Genomic DNA, 18,221 nt, shown 5'->3' on the forward strand with positions numbered 1-18,221 from the left:
CTATTTGTAGAGGCGACTGTACGTCTTATGCACTCAGATGCCTGATGTTGGCATAGGCGTACGTCGGTCTGTTGATTTGTGTGCAGAGATGACGAAATGCCTCCTTGGGTGCCCTCCATGCGTACGTTGTATGTTCTGGTGCAAGGACTGTTTAAAATCTGAATCTATTGGCTTTGTTTGTCAGTGATCTCTACTGATCCACAGCACTTGTATCTTTTAGCCTTTTCCGGGCGTGCGTGTGCACAGGCTCTTCTCTACAGAGTGTTACCTCATATAACCCCAATCCTGTATAATTTGGACACAGCGGGCTGCTGCAGCAGCCAAATCTGGATGCAGGTCGTAGACGATTAGTGGGATAGGGCAGAGGGCCACTGCAGATAATCTGTATGCATCTGCTGGTCACCGGTTCTAATATTGTAGGAGATCCATCAGTCTTTCATTGTAAATTGTCTCATGCGCTTTGTTAAGTACAGCACCAAGATGTAGTTCAGTTTGGATAGCCTCCAGTGTAATCCATAAACAAGCATTTGCAATGCAATAGGTCTCGCAGTTCAGGGCCGGACTGGGAACCACAACCGGCCCTGGCAAAGTGCTCGGCCGGCCCCCTCGGGAGCCGCCGAGCTCTGTGCCAGGGCCGGTTTTCGGCCGATTTTGTTACAGGGCCATTTTGCCGCTATGCTGCAAGAACGGCCCTGTAATAAAAACGTCCCCCAGGGGCCCAAAACCGCCCCCCACCTGTACGGCGCACCGGGGGATTGCCCGGTGCTCGCTACGGCCAGTCCGGCCCTGTCGCAGTTACACGAGTTTAAGCTATTGGCATTGTAAATGACAATGCCTTTTATGTTTTTAAAACGAAAACAAAAATAAAAGGCATTGTTATTTGCAATGTCAATAGCTAAAACTCACGTAAATGCGAGACCTATTGCATTGCAAATGCTTGTTTTTAGGAGCCATTCATATCATTTTTTGGGGACTTGTCACTGATACATAGGATTTAAATAATCCATTGGTCTAGAGGCACACACATGCATCTACACAGCTTGCTTGCCCTCTGCTGGTTTCTGATTTGGCAGAGGTATGTACCCTGTCCAAGCAGGAACCACAAACCTAGTCAGGGTAAGTAAGCTACACACCCTAAATTAACCTCTACACACCCTCTGGTAGCTTGGCTCAGAGGAGTCAGGCTTAACTTAAGAAGCAATGTGCAAAGTATTTTTGAAACACTTAAAAGGTAAAATACGGAAAACACCACACAAAAACAATCCACTTCAGGTTAACAAACAAGGCTTAATTTAATAAACACAACAAGAACAAAATGCAATTTTAAAGATGTAGGTGAAAATAGCGTATAAAAGAGCAAAGCACCAACTGTGGTTATCTGGTTGCGCCCGACCCAAAGTCGCAAGCTCAGGCTGGCTATAGGGAACCACTTGGGCCTGCTAAATACAGTACCTTAAATCCTGGTGTGCGGTCTGCACGCATTGCTTTGCGAGGCTTTGGGTGATTTCGATAAGGACCATAGAGGACAGAGCACCTTAGGCCCACTTCCAAGAGTCCGTGTCTGAGGTGGTTCAACCTGGCAGGGCAGACTCACAGGTGGCAGAGTCCAGGTGCAGGAGCAGGTTGGTTGCAAGTCTTTTGTATGCCTGAGACTTTAGAAATTAGGAGACCAGTCAGCTAGCCCTTGGAGCCACTTTGTGTTCTGGGTTGTAGAGGTGAAGGTCCAGTTCTTCCCACTCCCAGTGTTGCAAAGTCATCCTGTGCCCTGGGCACCCACATTTGTTGCGGGCTGGTACTGGTTGTAACTGACTGACTGTCTCTGTGTCTGCCTAACCAGGCCCAGGGTCAGTGCTATGGTGAAACTACAGTGAAAATACACACACACACACATTAGGGTATGCTATGGGTTAGGGTTGCCCATGATTGCCATGACTTACCCTATAAGTCCCAAGTACATACTAGGGCAGGGGGGTTAAAACTACCTTTAAGGCCCTAGTATACAATTTAGAGGCAGTTTAGAGTCTAGCAGCACTTTCTACACTTACATATGAGCAGTGCTGAGAGCCTGAGGTAATTATAAAAGCAGCCTTGTGTTACAGAACTGCTTTTAAATAAATGCAAAATGAGTCCAAACTCGACTTTGGTTGTAGGAGCACTTAAAACTTGATAACTACAATATTTTGGCATATTAGGCACCCTAGGGTCTCCCCTGGGTGTCCCAGGGGTGGGGGGGAGGGGAGAGGGTCCGGAACTTATAGGGAGGAACCTTATAAAAGATGTTTTATATTCCCTGGCAATAGAGAAATTGCATATTTCACTCCCCATTGTAGTAAAGTGCTTCCCAAAATCGACTTGTGTGCTTGGAGTACTGTAGAGTGAGGGTCTACATTGTTTTAGCATAATCAGGACCCCTAAAGTCTCCTTTAGGTGTCCCTTGGGAGGTCATGTAGCTATAAGCAGGATCCTTAGAAAAGATGTTTTATAGGCCCTGATTTTGGAGAAATTGGACATTATATTTTCCCCACTGTAGATTCCAAGCCACACAGGTTTACATTGTGATAGTTTATGAACTCATAACTATCGCTAGGAATTACCGAAAAATATAATTCAAGGACTTCGGAGAATGGTATTGATAAATCCAGAAATATGCTATTGCTGAATTTATCCTAAAATATACAGAAAAGAAGTTATAAGACGTTCTTGTCTGAAAGCCAAAATTCAGCCTTCTTGTGGTCAGTTATCAGGACTGCTTTTATGAACTGATAAACGGCACCTGGGGATAGAGGCTATATGGTAAAAGAGGGCTCTGCTACACAGGAGTGCCAGAGCAGTGGGTGGGGTCATAAAGCGACAACTTCAAAGGAAGAAGGGGACAGGCAGAGAAGGCCAGGTCCATCTACTCCCTTCCCCTCTGAACCCAGCCAGATGGCAGGCTTAAGGAAGAAATTTGTAGATGTCAGGGGGAGGAAAGCTATGAATATGAGCTGCACTGGGATTGGTTTAACTAGTTCTTTCTCTCCTGTTGTGATTTCAGCCATATTCAATTTTGGAGGAATAGTACTTTCTAGGAGACGATTATGCCACACTTTGGAGGAAGTAGTCATGCTTTGGGGTATTGCCCTACAACTCTTTAGACAGGAGTGCACTCCTGCTTGACCCCAGAGAACACTGACTATGACTCTGAGAGGAGAAGAACCTCTCAGATCTGCTGATTGAAACTAAAAGAAGAGAAAGGGTCCATGCTGGAAGTTTGGTTTGCACCAACCAATCCCTGTGCTCTGACTGAATGAGCCTGCTGCACAATCTGGAACTACAGCCCTGTGGACCTAACTTGCTTGTAGAGGAATAAAGAGTGGACTCCCTGCAAGCTACAGGTTAACAGAGCTAATATGGACCATCACCACCAAAATACCTCAACCTGGAGTGCGTCAGGTGGATATGTAAGGGCTTTATCCAAGTGCATTGTGGGTACTGAAGTCCCAAACTTTCAAAGACCATCTTGGAGATTCCAGACCCTTGTATTGTGTTTTAGACATGCTGGGACCCCCAGAGGAACTTCAGGAAGACGTTTGGAGAACTTTGGAAAAAAGATCCAGAGGGGTACTGACTTAACCACAAGATACAAGCTGGTGACTTTCAACCCGAGCTAGACTGCCCTGATGATATGTCCGCTGAAAAGCTCAGAAGGTCCGACTTCCAGGTTTTGACTGGGAGCTCACTGAAAAGCAAGCTGGCGAACCCTCATCGAACCCAGGCTGGTGAAGAGTATTGAGGACCCCAGAACTAAAAGCTCCAGAAAAGTTTATAAGTCTGAAGGTAAAACTTTGGCCGAGGCCTACCGCGAGCAATAGCCGCAGGGAGCTCAAATGTGGCAAGCCTGAAACTTTGACTTTGTCCTGGCCTAGTGTAACCAGATGTCCCAATAGGTGCTGTAGGTTTCTATGGGCTATATAGTGCTAAATCTTTAAAAATTAATATCTCCGGTTCCCTACATTGCATTTTTTATTGTGTGTTGTGTTTAAACTATTTACTGAATTGGTGTTTTTAAATGCTTTACATACCTTTACATACCTGTCTCTGAAGGTAAGCCTGCCTCCTGGCAGCCAAGCTACCAAGGGTTGAGCATGAGAATAATTTTCTGAGACCTATTCTGAGCCCTAGAATGTGTTATGGCCTTTTTGCCAGTGGTAGATATATATCTTTACCACTACTAATAACCCACTTTCCAACATCCAGGCAAGGGGGCATCAAGTATTAAGTCAGCACAGCAATGAAAGTGTCCCGCGGAGTAGCAGTCCAGCAGAGTGGCAGCCCTTGTAGCAGCACAGTATTCCTTCATCCTGGCAGATTTCTCAGGTCCAGAAGTGTACTGTAGCGGTGGTGTCTGAGGTTCAGTATTTATACTTCGCTGCCCGGGTTCTGGAAGGTGAGAGAGCTTCTTGACAGTGGCTTTGAAGTGCAGGGAACCCTGTTCCTCCCCTGCCCTGGCTCCAAGCTGGCTCGAGTGACAATACATGGTTGTTAGGCCTATTGTGTAGAAACAGGGCACAGTCTATTCAGGAGCAAGTGGGGCCGTTCGTAGCTCCCCCCACCCCATCAAGCGGGATAATGGTCAATTAAGGCCCATCAAGTCAATCCTAGGCTTCCATTGTGTGGAGCTGTCTAAAGGGAATGTATAAAGCCCAGCAAATGTTGGAAAGTAGATGATTAGTATTGATAAGTAGTGACTTACTACTATTAATTGGTTTTAGCTGGCGATTTCAACTGCCATCTGTGTCCAAATCTGAAAATTGATGGGGGGAATGGTCATCGTGTACTCTGGAAGAGGGCCCGCATATGGAACAGTTTGGAACATATAGTGACAATTATGTAAAAATAAGATAGACAAATGCTTTGGAAGTACCTTTAAATCCAAAGTCGAATTTGCATCTATTTCAATTTAAAAGCAGCCTGCAAGGCAGGGTTCACTTTTAAAATGACAGTTGGCACCACTCTAGTGCAGGAAGTCTCACATGACCTCTTAACGTCCCTGCCCTACTTTATCCTAATTTGAATCCTCCTTGCCTTACTATATACTAGAGGCTTGCAGGAGTCTGGCATTCCCAAATGTAATTATACCAAATTACCATGTACTTTTTACACAGACTACAAGTCTTGGGGCTGGTTGGCAGATCCCAGGTCACAATCAGAGTCAGAACACCAGCACCTAGTAAACATTGGCACAAAAAGTGGGGGAGGGGCACTGCAAACAGGTCCTGATTTTTCATAGGAATGCACAACGCTCAGCTGTCACTCACCCCAGATGTGTATTCACAGACAGGCAGAAGGCACAGAATAGTTAAAGTAAGAAATTGCCAACTTTCTAAAAGTGCCACTTTCAGACTTGCAATTTAAAATCTGACTTTAACATAAGTTGAGATTTTAAATTGTGAGTTCAGAGACACTAAACTCGATAAGTCTATCTTTTACCAATTGGGAATTACACTTATAAAGTGTAATAAGGAAATCTCAATGTTAACCCATGGAAGAGAAAATCCTTGCAGTAGTGAAAACATGTATATAAGAGTTTTTCAGTACCTGGACATGTAAATTTGAAAAGTACATGTCCAACATTTTAAATGTACTGCACCCTGTCCTTGGGGCTGCATAAAGGCCTACCATAGGGATGACTTATATGTATTAAAAATGAAGGTTTAGGGCTGAGAACAGGGTTAACTTGTCAGGTCAACCTGGCAGTTTAAAATTGCACACACAGGTTCTGTACTGATAGGTTTGAGACATGTTTAAAGGGTTATTGTAGTGGGGGGCAGAATCAGTGCTGCAGACCCACTAGCCCCAAGTGCGCCAGGTATGCCCAGACATGGGTCCCGGGCTCACTGTGCCACTGGATTCAGGCTATCCTGGCTGAAGAGGGGTGAAACTCTGAAACCGGTCCTAGGATGCTTCTTTCTGGTCCAGGGGGGCCTGGCTTGGCAGTTCGGGCTGGACTGTTCCCATGAGGCACAGGGCCGAGACTGATTTGCAAATGGCCAGGTCTAAACTGGGGTGGTACGGTGAGCAAAAGAATAATGGATTTCACCCAGATCTCTTGACTGGGGGTGAATGTTTTGATTGGTTCTGCATTCCGTCCATCAATTGGGTGTCTTTTGCAGACCCATTAGTAGCATTTAATTTACAAGCCCTGGGCACATGTGGTGCACATTACGAGGAACGTATAAGTAAATTACATTTGCTAATTGTGGATATGTTAATGTTACCATGTTTTAGGGAAAGAGCACATGCACTTTAGCACTGGTCAGAAGTGGTAAAGTGTCCAGAATACTAAGGCCAGCCAAAATGAAGACAGCAAAACAGGAGGTCAGTAGGCAAAAAGTCAGGGGAAACCACACTAATAATGCCAGGTCTAACAGAACACCTTAAGGAGGCGATTTCTAAAGGATGGACCTGAACGTCTCAACCCATTGAGTTTGCTCAAGGTTAAAGGGCATCTTCTGTTGCACCCCTCAAGATCAACACATTCCTCAAAATAACACTAACTTGTAATCATGTTTCAATGGGCCAGAGGATTATGAATTAACCATGTCGTTTTCCCCAGATCCCTGTATGAGATATGAGTTCTCCCATCAACAGACATCATCAGAAGGTAGCTGGAGAAACTTATGTTTCTCCCTCAGCAGATTGAATCCAACTGAAGGAATGGATGCACTGGAACTAGTACCACTCTGCTGTAGCAAATCCTCTCCTTGCCCGCGCACTTATTAAATAAACGTGGGAGATGATACATGTCCTTGTAATCCAACACAGAGCAAACTAGTAAGAAAATGGTACCTCTAGGTGGAACCAAGACCCAAAGGAAAATGGCTGCAGAGCCCTACTCCCATTAAATATAAGGATTCTCCAAGAAACAGTTCCCTTTCCCTTAGAATTAAGGTACTTTAATTACCTTCACACGCTGCTCTAAGATGTGCTATTTTTTTCAAATTGTAAACTATATCTCAAAGAAAAAAGATAGACATGCAAAGTATAACATCTGGAGTCTGAGCTACATTAATGAATGATGCTGTGGTAAAAGCAAAAATAATTGCATCTAGACAAGCTCCCCTCTGGGGGAGTACCCAAATAACCCAAGACTGGTTTCGGCTCATTTGTGCCTCAGCAATAGCTTGCACCACAATTATCAACTTCAGTGTGGCTGTTTCAAAGGTTAAGGTGACTCAGAGTCTTATGCAACACTCAGAGGTGTGACAGATCTGACACTTAGGGACATATGTACAAGCCCCTATCGCCATGGGAATGTCACTTTTTGTGACGTTTCCGTGGCGATATGGGATTCCCCTTATTTACAAGGCAGTGTTAAGCCACTTAATGTGGCTTAACACTGCCTTGTACATAATGCCCTCTTTCACGCAATGCTTAGCGTGAAAAGGGTGGGCAGTGGGTGTTGCGGTGGGCGTCCACTCCAACACCCATTGATTTTGACGCTGCCCCCTATTTTCAAGGGCAGCATAAATAGGAGGCAGTGCCAACATTAGGATCACGGGAAACATGGTCTTAAGTTGGCGAAAATAGGAGAAAATCTGCCTTGTGCAGCACACATGGAAAAAGCTAAAATTTGGATTGTTTATGTAGAGGAAGGTGACCTTTCCTGCACATAACCAATCTTTAAAAAAATGACATTTTGTGACTTCCATGTGTGCTGCATTTAGCAGCACACATAGAAGTGACAACATGGCATTTCAAGATTGTTGATGTGCAGGAAGGGAGACCTTCTTGCACATAAAAAATCTTCCCTTGCACGCAGACACCCTTGCACTATGGTGCAAGTGCATCAGCGCAGGGGGAATGGCAAGGCTGCACCCTATTGCTGTAAATAGGGTGCAGCCTAGCATTTCCAAAGTGGCGGAATCAGACATTAAGCCATGACGGCTAATGCCTCACTCCACCGCTTCTGTTGTACATATCCCCTTTAATCTGCTATTGGTGACAGTCCACAAGCGAGGCAAACTAAAGTTTTTACATTTTCCCTGCCTAATGTTTACAAATGTATGAGAACGTTTCCGATCCGTAATGCTGCTTCAAAGTAAAAGCTGTGTTTGATTTTTTTTGTGTCACAGGCAAACAAGATATCAGCACCATACTTATCCCCCGATTGTGACCTCAAACTCTATGCAAGGTAGAAGCAGCACAGTCTCCCAAAGATCATAGACAATTCTCATCACTCCATGTCCCAGCAGCCTCCCTGTCCATGGTGTGAAAGGCTCCACTGTTCCTCGGAGATCCATTTTGTGCAAAAGCAGCTAGTGTTGGGGTCCCTTTTGACAAAAGATGTGACCACGGCTTTGGGAAGGTTTTTCCCAGAGTGCATTGCAAGATTTTGAACCCAGACATCTGGCCACTGTATCGTAAGGAGTGAATATGTATGCTGTGGGATACATAGACGTGAAAGGCAGAGGATCCCACCAGAGAGGGGGAATCGTCCTTTGCTCACACTATTGCTAAAGCTGAAATAGGCAGTATGGCATATTATAAAACATAGGCAAGGAACGGAGATAATCAAAATGTTTGCCGTATTTGCCTAGTAAAAGTTACGATACTATATTTACTCTAAAATGTTTCACTCTACAATGCAGGCCAGTTAAGTCTGCCACTGTCTCTGAAACTCATCCCCATAAAGCTTGCTTCCCTGATTTGAACGTTTTGCAGCTTCGGAAAACATTTCTCCATAGTTACAACTGAGATACGAACATATGGCCCTTAAAACAAAAAAAGTGTAGCTACTTGCTGCCTAGCAGACCCCACATAGAAAAACGCCACAAAGATGTTGAGTTTTTGTATATAACATTAAAAAGGCATTTAGGCACCAACAAGCGTCGTGAGTCGTGTCAAAAAAGCTTGCATTCCGAAAATTCTCACTGTGAGAAATTCAGCTCGGAGGTCGTCTTTTAAGTGCCAACAACAGGCACAATGATAATTATGAAGGTTGGTCGTGCAGGAACAACTGCTTATCAGGGGGTTTCGAATCCTTCTCTATCACTAGCACGGAAAGACAGCCCATGATGCTCTTTGAAATGGTACATGCTTCTGATCTGTGGAAGAACACCCGGGTGATTAATCAGCACCGGCTCTGATTCTCGGGAATCAAAGGAGGTGCATTCGAAGCATGCAGGCCCGACGCCCCTCGAGATTGCAGGATGACTCTGAGAGCTGTGACCTGAGCCGCGGCCTCGCAGTTTGAAACTGATTATTTTTTCCATCTTCTGACATCTCTCAGAAGAACAGCTTCATACACAGAGAAATGAAAGGGAAAAGGAAGGTGTAAAACTGCCTGCCACAATCACGGACTTATCAGAAATAGTTCTGTGTGCATTTCTTTTGAGCCTCTTATTATAGGAACAGCAATAGCAGAGTTTCAGTCAACGGGGTCATTACTCTCTGGACACTTGTCTTGTTCTCAATGCTTGCCAGTGCTCACCCCCCTTTCCTTAACCCTGTTTGTCTACATAAATTCATGAAAGGATGCATGCTATGCATAGGAGAGTGTCCTTTACAAATATAAATATAGGCTATAAACATCGTTGCAGAGAGAAGCCAATGAGAATCCAGGTATACTATTACGGGCACAGTCCCAACATTTTAAAAAAAATATTAGTAATATAAACCTTGAGATGCTAATATTTCACCTTTACTTAGATATTAATTAAAAATGTTCACACTTGTTACGGATAACTATGAGAAGGAACTCTAAACACTTCACTACAGACTGGACCCCATTAGTATTGGCTCCTACTGATTTTTATGGGTGAGAGTAGTAGAGGTGTCTGACCAAACCAGTATTAAGAGGCATGAAGTAACTCAATATGTGGGAATGTCACATGTGATGTCACTATAGATTACACTTATGGGTCAAGCTGATGGAACTTGTCCCAGCAAAAAGCTACATAGTTTGTGAATAATACGCAGAATTCTGCACACTAACACTCGTTATTACCAGTGGCGGCTCCTCAGCTATGGCGGAGGAGCGTGGCCCCACTGCTTTCAAGTAGTGCGAGAAGCAAAAACATAAAATGATAATGATAATAACTTTCAGTTATTATCATTTTATGTTTGTGCTGCTTTGCCGGCGGGGATGCACTGCTCGTAAAGCAGGGCAGGGGAGGAGTGATTTGCCCACTCCTAAGTGCTCAATGACTGCTTGGTCGGCCCTCTCTGGGCACCCAAACCAGTCATGCACACTTTCCCCTTTCTCCATGCAGGCTGCAATACAGCCTGCATGGAGAACATGCCCACCCCTGCCTCAGCACACTGTCACAGGGCTCAGACCAATCACAATGCTGTATTGCAGAGTTGTGATTGGCCTAAGGGAGGGAGCCTGGCTGCCTGTTCCTGAAGTCGGAGGCAGGAGAGCAGGAGCAGTGACGCAGGGACCCCAGGCAAAGTTATTATTATTTTTTTTTAATCATGCTCATTCCCGGAATCGCAAGCCCGCCACCCAGTGCCCGCAACCCCCTCCTTGTGCCCCCCTGTCCCCACGAGCCATTCCGACTGCCACTGGTTATTATCCATTCCACTCCATACAATGTATGCAGGGAATTACCAAGATTCATGATAGTATCATTGCAAATGACTAGTTCCTTCTCCCCCTGGTGTAATTGTTTTATGTTTGTTTGTTTATGAGGCTCCAAACATAAGATGAACCAGAAAGGAAAAACATCTTGCTAATGAGCTGCTAGACTTGAGAAGCAGAATGCACAATTTCCCGTGCAAATGAAAATAACAGGAAATGGCTAGTTGAAGTGAACAGCCATTCATCTAATTATTTGCCATTTTATTTCCGAAAAAAGGCCACTTAAACTAGAAAATGAGGCCTGTGAGGCCAGCTATCTCGATGTGTTACGTACATAAATCTACAGCCAATTTGCTGCCTGTTATTACTATGTATAGTTTTCTCTGTGAGATGGCTCAATGAGTTAACTGCTTGCTGCTAACATCTGCTATGATGTGGAGGTTTAAAGTTTGATTAATTCCAGCTCGGGGATGTATCCTCCCTTTGTCAACAAATTAAGGGACTTTAAATTGGGTAACTTTAATATTTAAACATGGCAGATATGTGCTATGAGATTCAAGATAAAACAAACATTTGCAAAGCAAATTGGTGTGACACCGTCTAACACCCTTTTGGCTTTATCAGTGCTTTTTCTTTTTTTTGTCTTAATTATAAGATATCGCCATCGCAGCTCTTGTCACTGGAAGAACCTACTTTGTGCAAGCATATGCTCCCTGTGAAAGCGCACATGCAGTGAAATGAATCAATGACTGAAGTGGGCTGAGCAAGTTCTCCATGCTATCTGGTGTAATGGGTGGGAAAAAAATTTGAATGACACAACTAAAGAGCAATGTATGGCTGAAAGCATGGAATGGAATGTTAGTAATAATCAAATGTCTTGGCTAACACAATACTTGGAAACAAGTTAATTATTATGGATATGAAGCATAGCCACATTTTGCAACATGATGTATAGGTACACCTAATAAGTCAATTACCTGCCCAGTCTAAAAACATTTCATCATCAAATTCTATTTATATTTTAATTCACCAACTACACAAATACTGTTTACAACAACTTTGTAAAACAATTATCTGAACACTTTTTTCCTTGGAAATAGTTTTTTTCTTGGATTTCAAGTGGAAGACGGCCTCACCTCCTGTGGCCCTTCTGACAGGTCACAGATGCAAAGTGTAGCACTTTCCGTCTGTGTGGTATCCTTTCTCAAGTCCAGCAGTTTTCTGAGGAAGGCTGGTTAAAGTCTCAGCTTTGTGGGGTGCACCAGCTTGCAGATGTGGAACACTTTAAGACACTCTCTGACTAATCAACTAATTATTTCCAGTAATTTTTCAGTAGTTCCTTTTTGCCTTAGTGCTTACAGGCCCAAAATGCCACATGCCACACTAAACCTGGACACAGAGGGTTGGAGAGGGAAGGGGGTATCACAGGGAAATCACCAATGTCTTTCCACATCTAACACTAAGATCTAGTTTAAAGCAGGAACTGTACCAACAAAAAGTCCAGAGACAGACACCTGGTAGAAGAATACAGGATGTTTCAGCAACCAGAAAATGGAAACACAAGAATTGTATTGACATCGTATTCTCTCCCTTTCAAGTGTGCCCCAAGTGTCACATGTGGCTCAACAGACCTATAAAGCAGTGTTTGACAGTGTGGTATCAACAAGATGCCCACACAAACAACTCTAAATAGTATGTGGAGTTCAGAGGAATCATATCTGCCCATTCAGGTAAGACTAGTCTTTGCTTCTGGATGGCATTATTTGTATCATAAATATAAATATAGATTGTATTAGTGATAATAATAATAATAATAACAATAATAATAATAATAACATTAAACCTCAGTGGAGAGGGCAGGCTATCGTAGATTGAAATTCTTTCATTCAACGCACCAACCAACATTTATGAAAGGGAATGAGCAGATCAGGATATCCTTCAAGTACAGATGTAATCTGCCTCTATGAATCAAATAACTTATATTTGTAATGCTACATTGGCATCATATGTGTTCCTTTGATTCTACACTGGCGATGAGGATGGGATGAGTAAGCACACTGCTTGAAGATTCTGGCAAATGTGTATGGGCTTACAATGTGAAGAAGACTGCAGTTGATTTGGGTTTAACACCTCCAGACGTGGGTGAGGCCGTATTAGCTTTGTTTTTTTTGTTCTGTGTTGCTACTGTTATAAAATGAAAAATAAAACGAGCGCCTATTTTAATTAAGGGTCATAAGAATGCAGGACCATCGCATTGGAACCTCAAGAGAATTGTTTTGTACAGGGAAAGGTAAACTTTTCAAATGATGAAGAAACTGGTGAGGATAAAAAAATTAGAAAAGTGTTGTAACAAGGAAATCTCACAGAACAGTGCAAATGCCAAAGTATTGGATGGATTATGTCAAGTAATATCTCATGTGAGTAATCCTTCTTCTTCGTTTGTGTGTTGTTTTATGTTAAAAGAGGAAACATGATTTAGTTAGGCATGTTGGATTGTTTTGCTTCTCATTGGTAAGATATTTTTCCCCTTATTCTAGAATTCATTAACATTGTTGTCATGTGTAATGGTATGGATATATTTTATGTATATTTTTTTATTATTTTGTTTTTGTTAAGTAAAGGTGATGTTTGGTAGCTTAGTATTTAGCAGTATGGAATGTAAAGTATGTCATGCAGAATGTGATGAGGAAATATGGAAGGGATTCAGTCAAAATATTGAGTTAGAAATGCCGACTTACACTTATATCGAGTTTTAAATATCGTGACACTGAAATATCGAGAGCAAGTATATTGTGGTCAAGAATATTGACTTTAAGGTAAGAAATATCGATTTAAAAAATATAGAAGTCATTATTTTCATTTGGAAAATTATACTTGTTTAAAATGTCAATTTTTAAATTAGTGTTGTGTATTTTAGTATATATTTTAAATGTATGTGATGTATTTCTTTCTATAAGTATTGCTTATGTTTTTTAAGATATGCGTTACATTTTTAGTAGTTGTTAATTTTATTTTAATTGATTTAAGAGTTTTTTAGTTCCGTATTGTGTTGTGGGTTTTTAGGGGAATAGGGTGGGAAGTGATTTAATTATAATAATTAATGAATATATTTATTTATCGATATTATTTTAACTGAGATTTTATAATGTTAATTGTGTTTTTAATTTTTGGGGGTACATTTTAGGTGCAGGTTGTGGGGTTTATGGGGTAAAGGGTAGGAAGTAATTTAGTTTAAATTACTTAATAATTAGTTGTTAATTAATATTAATTAATCGTTTGATCATTAATTAGTCTAATCATTTAATTATTTTTTTGTGTGTGGGCTATGGTTTTATAGGGAGGAAGTGTGGGCAGTAAATTAATTTTACTTACTTTATGATTAGTTGTTAAATACTATTGCTTAATTAATTGAAAACGTTTTTTAATTGTGTAATTAAATTTTTTTACAGTTTAATTTTAGGCGTGGGTCGTGGGGATTGTAGGTATAAAGGGTGTGACGTTAATTACACTTTATGAGTTCTAATTTGTTTTTTAATTAATAATGTTTGTTTAATTGATAATTAAATATGTTAATTATGCAAATACATCTTATTTTATTTTTGATGTGAGTTGTGTGGTGCTATAGGGTAGGAAGTAAGTCGATTACATTTATATAATAATTAATATTTTCTTTAAATAATTTCTAAATACAAATATTTATTTGTTTGAACATTATTTTTTTATTTGATTCAATATAATATTTGTAGGTATTTGCAATATGTATTTAACATTAAAGTATGTTTTTTATTTTATTATTTTTAATATTAAATATATTTGTATTTTTATTTTTAACATGTTCATATATTTTTTTACTTAAAAGAAAACATTTTTATTTGGTTGATGATATTTTGTTTGTTTTTAATTTTGAACTGACAGGAGTTAGAATAGTAAATGTTACCCCTCCGCAATCCTACACTTTCCCTATCGATGCACTGACTGGAGTGGGAATAGTAAATTTTGTGACTCGGCTATCCAACACTTTCCCTACTGTTTCACTCACTGGAGTGGGAATAGTAAATTGTCTCCCTCCGCTATACAACCCTTTCCCTACTGTTGGACTCATTGGAATGTGAATAGGAATTTTTACCCCTCCTCTATCCAACACTTTCCCTACTGTTGCACTGACTGGAGTGGGAATAGTATATTTTTCCCCCAGGCCCCCCCGTGGATGGATGCGCCGTACCCCCAGCCCCCTGTGTATGTACGGAGCTTTACACCCACCCCACCTCCGTATGTATGGTGCGGACCCCCACCCCACCCCGACCCCCACCCCACCCCCGTATGTACGGTGCATACCCCCACCCCACCCCCGTATGTACGGTGCCTACCCCCACCCCACCCCCCGTATGTATGGTGCGTACCCCTTGGTACACACCGTACTTACGGGGGTGGGGGTACGCACCGTACATACTGGGGGTGAGGTGGGGGTCTGCACCGTACATACGGGGGTGGGGTGGGGGTACGCATCGTACATACGGGGGTGGGGTGGGGGTCCGCACCGTACATACGGGGGTGGGGTGGGGGTCCGCACTGTACATATGGGAGTGGGGTGGGGGTCCGCACCGTACATACGGGGGTGGGGGTACGCACCGTACATACGGGGGTGGGGTGGGGGTACGCACCGTTCATATGGGGGGTGGGGGTCCTCACTTTACATACGGGGGTGGGGTGGGGGTACGCACCGTACATACGGGGGTGGGGGTCCGCACCGTACATACGGGGGGCTGGGAGGGGGTACGGCGCGTACCGGGCCCCCAATTCCGCTCGCATCGCGGCGTACTTCGCTTTTCCGGCACTTTTCGGGTGCCGTAAAAATATTGCCGTCCGGACTGCTGTCGGTTCGAATCGTACTTCCTGGTTCGTTAAACGCAGCCTGAATGCGTCCCGACGTCACGTCGGCGCTGTCCCGGATCACATTGGTATGTATTTTTTCGTCGGTCGGTGCTTTTTACGATTCGTACGGAAATGCTGTTTCCGTGAGAATCATACTTGCATGTTTGTAATGTTTTTTTCCCGGGTACGAGTCAGACGGAGAAAACGCTCCGACCGACGGTTCGTACCCGGTTTTTCCAGGATCGGAATCGGCCCCTTATGTGTTAAATTTTTATATAATTTTAAAATGATAAAATATATTACAATGATTAGTTTAATAATCGTTTTAAAATAAATATCGATATATATATATATATTATTTATTATATATGTGTGTTTAACTTTTTTAAATTAGGTTTGTTTGTTAAAATGTTTATTAAATCTAATCTATATTTTTTAATTTATTTTATTTTTTAATATATTTATTCTTTATTAAAAATATTTTATTTATATATATATAAAACAATATTTTGTATAGCTATATTTATGACATCTATATTTTTTCCCAATATTTTTGTACTTACAATTATAAATATAGGATGTTGATATTTTTGACATTGATATTTATAACTCGATATTGTGGCATGGGGATATTTTAGTTGTTGATATTCTGTCAGTGAACCAATATGGAATGAGGAGGAGAGAAGTGCTTGGAGGAAAGCTGGGTGAACGGTTGGATGGGATCTTCCTCTACGAGTTAAAAAACTTATATTCATAATACTACATTGACATCATTCATTTTCCTTTATTGCTACAAAATGCTCATGCACCATGCATGACTCCCCTTGTCGTAAAGTAGTGCAAAGTAACACAAAGTCCTACATTGCATTACTTTAGCATTATTCTCCAGCACAAAACAAGTTGCAAGCTGGAAAGTAAATCCCAAAACAACACTTTACATCAATGTGTGTCTTTTTCAGTGTTTCACACTTGTCCATAGTGTTGATAAATTTGGCACTTAGGGGCATATCAACAAGGGCTTTATCTCTGCTTTTTTGGCTTTAAAAGCCAAAAAAGGAGAGTTAAAACTAGCGCCCTATCAACAACAGGGTGCTAACATGCAAATTTGCATGTTGGCACCCTTTTACTCTACGCTTCCCCTTGCATCTCTAATGAGATGCAAAGGGGGCGTTCCAGAGTAAAATAATAGGAGAAATGTCGCTAAGCGACATTTCTCCTATTATCAAGAATGTCGCTAACCCTGTTAGAGACAAAAAAAGCAGCGCTAACCGCGGTTAACGCTGCTTTTTTACGTCTGGTATTTTTCTGACTTAGCCATGATATCCTATGGAAGGAGGATATCATGGCTAAGTTTGCCTGTCCCTATCAACAAGGTAACGTGAGATTATCGCTGGGTTTCCAGCGATAATCTCACGTTAGCCTGTTAGCGTGAGGATTTTTATCGCTATTGAGATAAGCGTTGCTAATAGCACGCTATCTCAGCGATAAAAATTCACGCTAGCCGGCGATAATTATCCTAGTGCTAAGTGCGCTTAGATATAATTATCGCCGGTTGTTGCTGATATGCCCCTTGGTGTTTTATTCTGCTTGATGTTCTGGTGTTTTGCTTCTTCCTTTTGTATACCTGCTGGTAGGGCAAGTGTTCATGAATGGAGCACAGATTTATTTGAGGTGTGTAGCAGCACTAGCTCCTAAGTTAAGGTGGAGGAGTATCATCCCACTGTTCTCTCAGCAGTGCAAACATGAAAAATAAAATGATAATAAAACAATGTTATTATCATTTTATTTTTCATCCCAAAAAGCACAGTCTAGGGCAGGGCGGGCCATCCTGAGGGGCAGCAGCAGGGAGGAGGAGTGGTTGGCACTGTAAGTGTGCATGTTGGTTTGGCCAGCTGTCTTAGGACGGCGAAACCGACATGCGTACTTAGGTTTCTTCAACCAGAGTTGTGTGGCATAGCAGGGTAGAGAACAGGCACAGTCTCCCAGGCCCTGACTGAGAGCCAAACCAGCCTGCACAGACCAATGCCTGTGCTTCTCTCATGCGGGGTAGTATTTCCAGCATGAAAGCAGCATCTAGATTGGAATAGGGGAGCCTGTGCACCAGCCCATGCACTGCCTGGAGTCGACAGAAGCAGAGGGGCAGAAGAGTACAGAGGCGCCGGCCGGCAGGTGAGTTTTTCTGTTTTCTTCTCCCCCTTGCTGCCCACCACTTTTCTTCAACCGCAGCCACCACTGTAGTGCAAATGGGAATCCAATTATATAAGATGAACAACACCTCCACTTTAACTGGTTATCCACTGAAAGCCTTTCTATGTTTGGAAAAGTATTTCGGCTTGTTTGGGGTCAAAGCACATTCTCGACCGGTAGCTCAGAAGGCTGTGACAATGCTATCACGTTATTTTAATGTAATTACTAGATCATTATTCACAATGATAACATTGCAACAAAGTGTGTGGCTGCTTGTAATTGTCTGGTTTGAATTCTAAAAGCAGAAACCTCCTGGAAGGATTGTTCATGGGTGACTTACCACATGTTGTTTCATATTCATCTGAGCTATCAGGGCAGTCTGCTACTCCATCACAAAAGTCTGCTTGCAAAATGCAAGTCGTTGCATCAGCACAAGCTCTGTGCAAAGTTGGGCAGGGCACTGCAGGTGAAAAAGAAACCCAGATGAGTGTTTCAAGATAAAGGTTCTTTCTGCATTTAGTTTCAAGTCACGTCTCACAGCGAAACATAGCTTCACCTATGTAGCCAAAACTGCTTAAATAATACAGTTGAACCGCCC

The 18,221-nt window shown here is 42.3% G+C and overlaps 1 protein-coding gene across 2 annotated transcripts in view; it reads right to left on the reverse strand.

The window, feature by feature from the left end:
- The window catches only part of TMPRSS15 (transmembrane serine protease 15), a 1,488,231-nt gene that overhangs the window by 1,076,482 nt on the left and 393,528 nt on the right, over nucleotides 1-18,221 (reverse strand). For both annotated transcript variants that reach the window (XM_085623059.1, XM_085623060.1), the window contains exon 7: nucleotides 17,964-18,083. In XM_085623059.1, the coding sequence (XP_085479185.1) occupies nucleotides 17,964-18,083 (120 nt within the window). The remainder of the gene's footprint in view (nucleotides 1-17,963; nucleotides 18,084-18,221) is intronic.

Source organism: Triturus cristatus, chromosome 8 (assembly GCF_964204655.1).
Source record: "Triturus cristatus chromosome 8, aTriCri1.1, whole genome shotgun sequence".
NCBI lineage: Eukaryota > Metazoa > Chordata > Amphibia > Caudata > Salamandridae > Triturus > Triturus cristatus.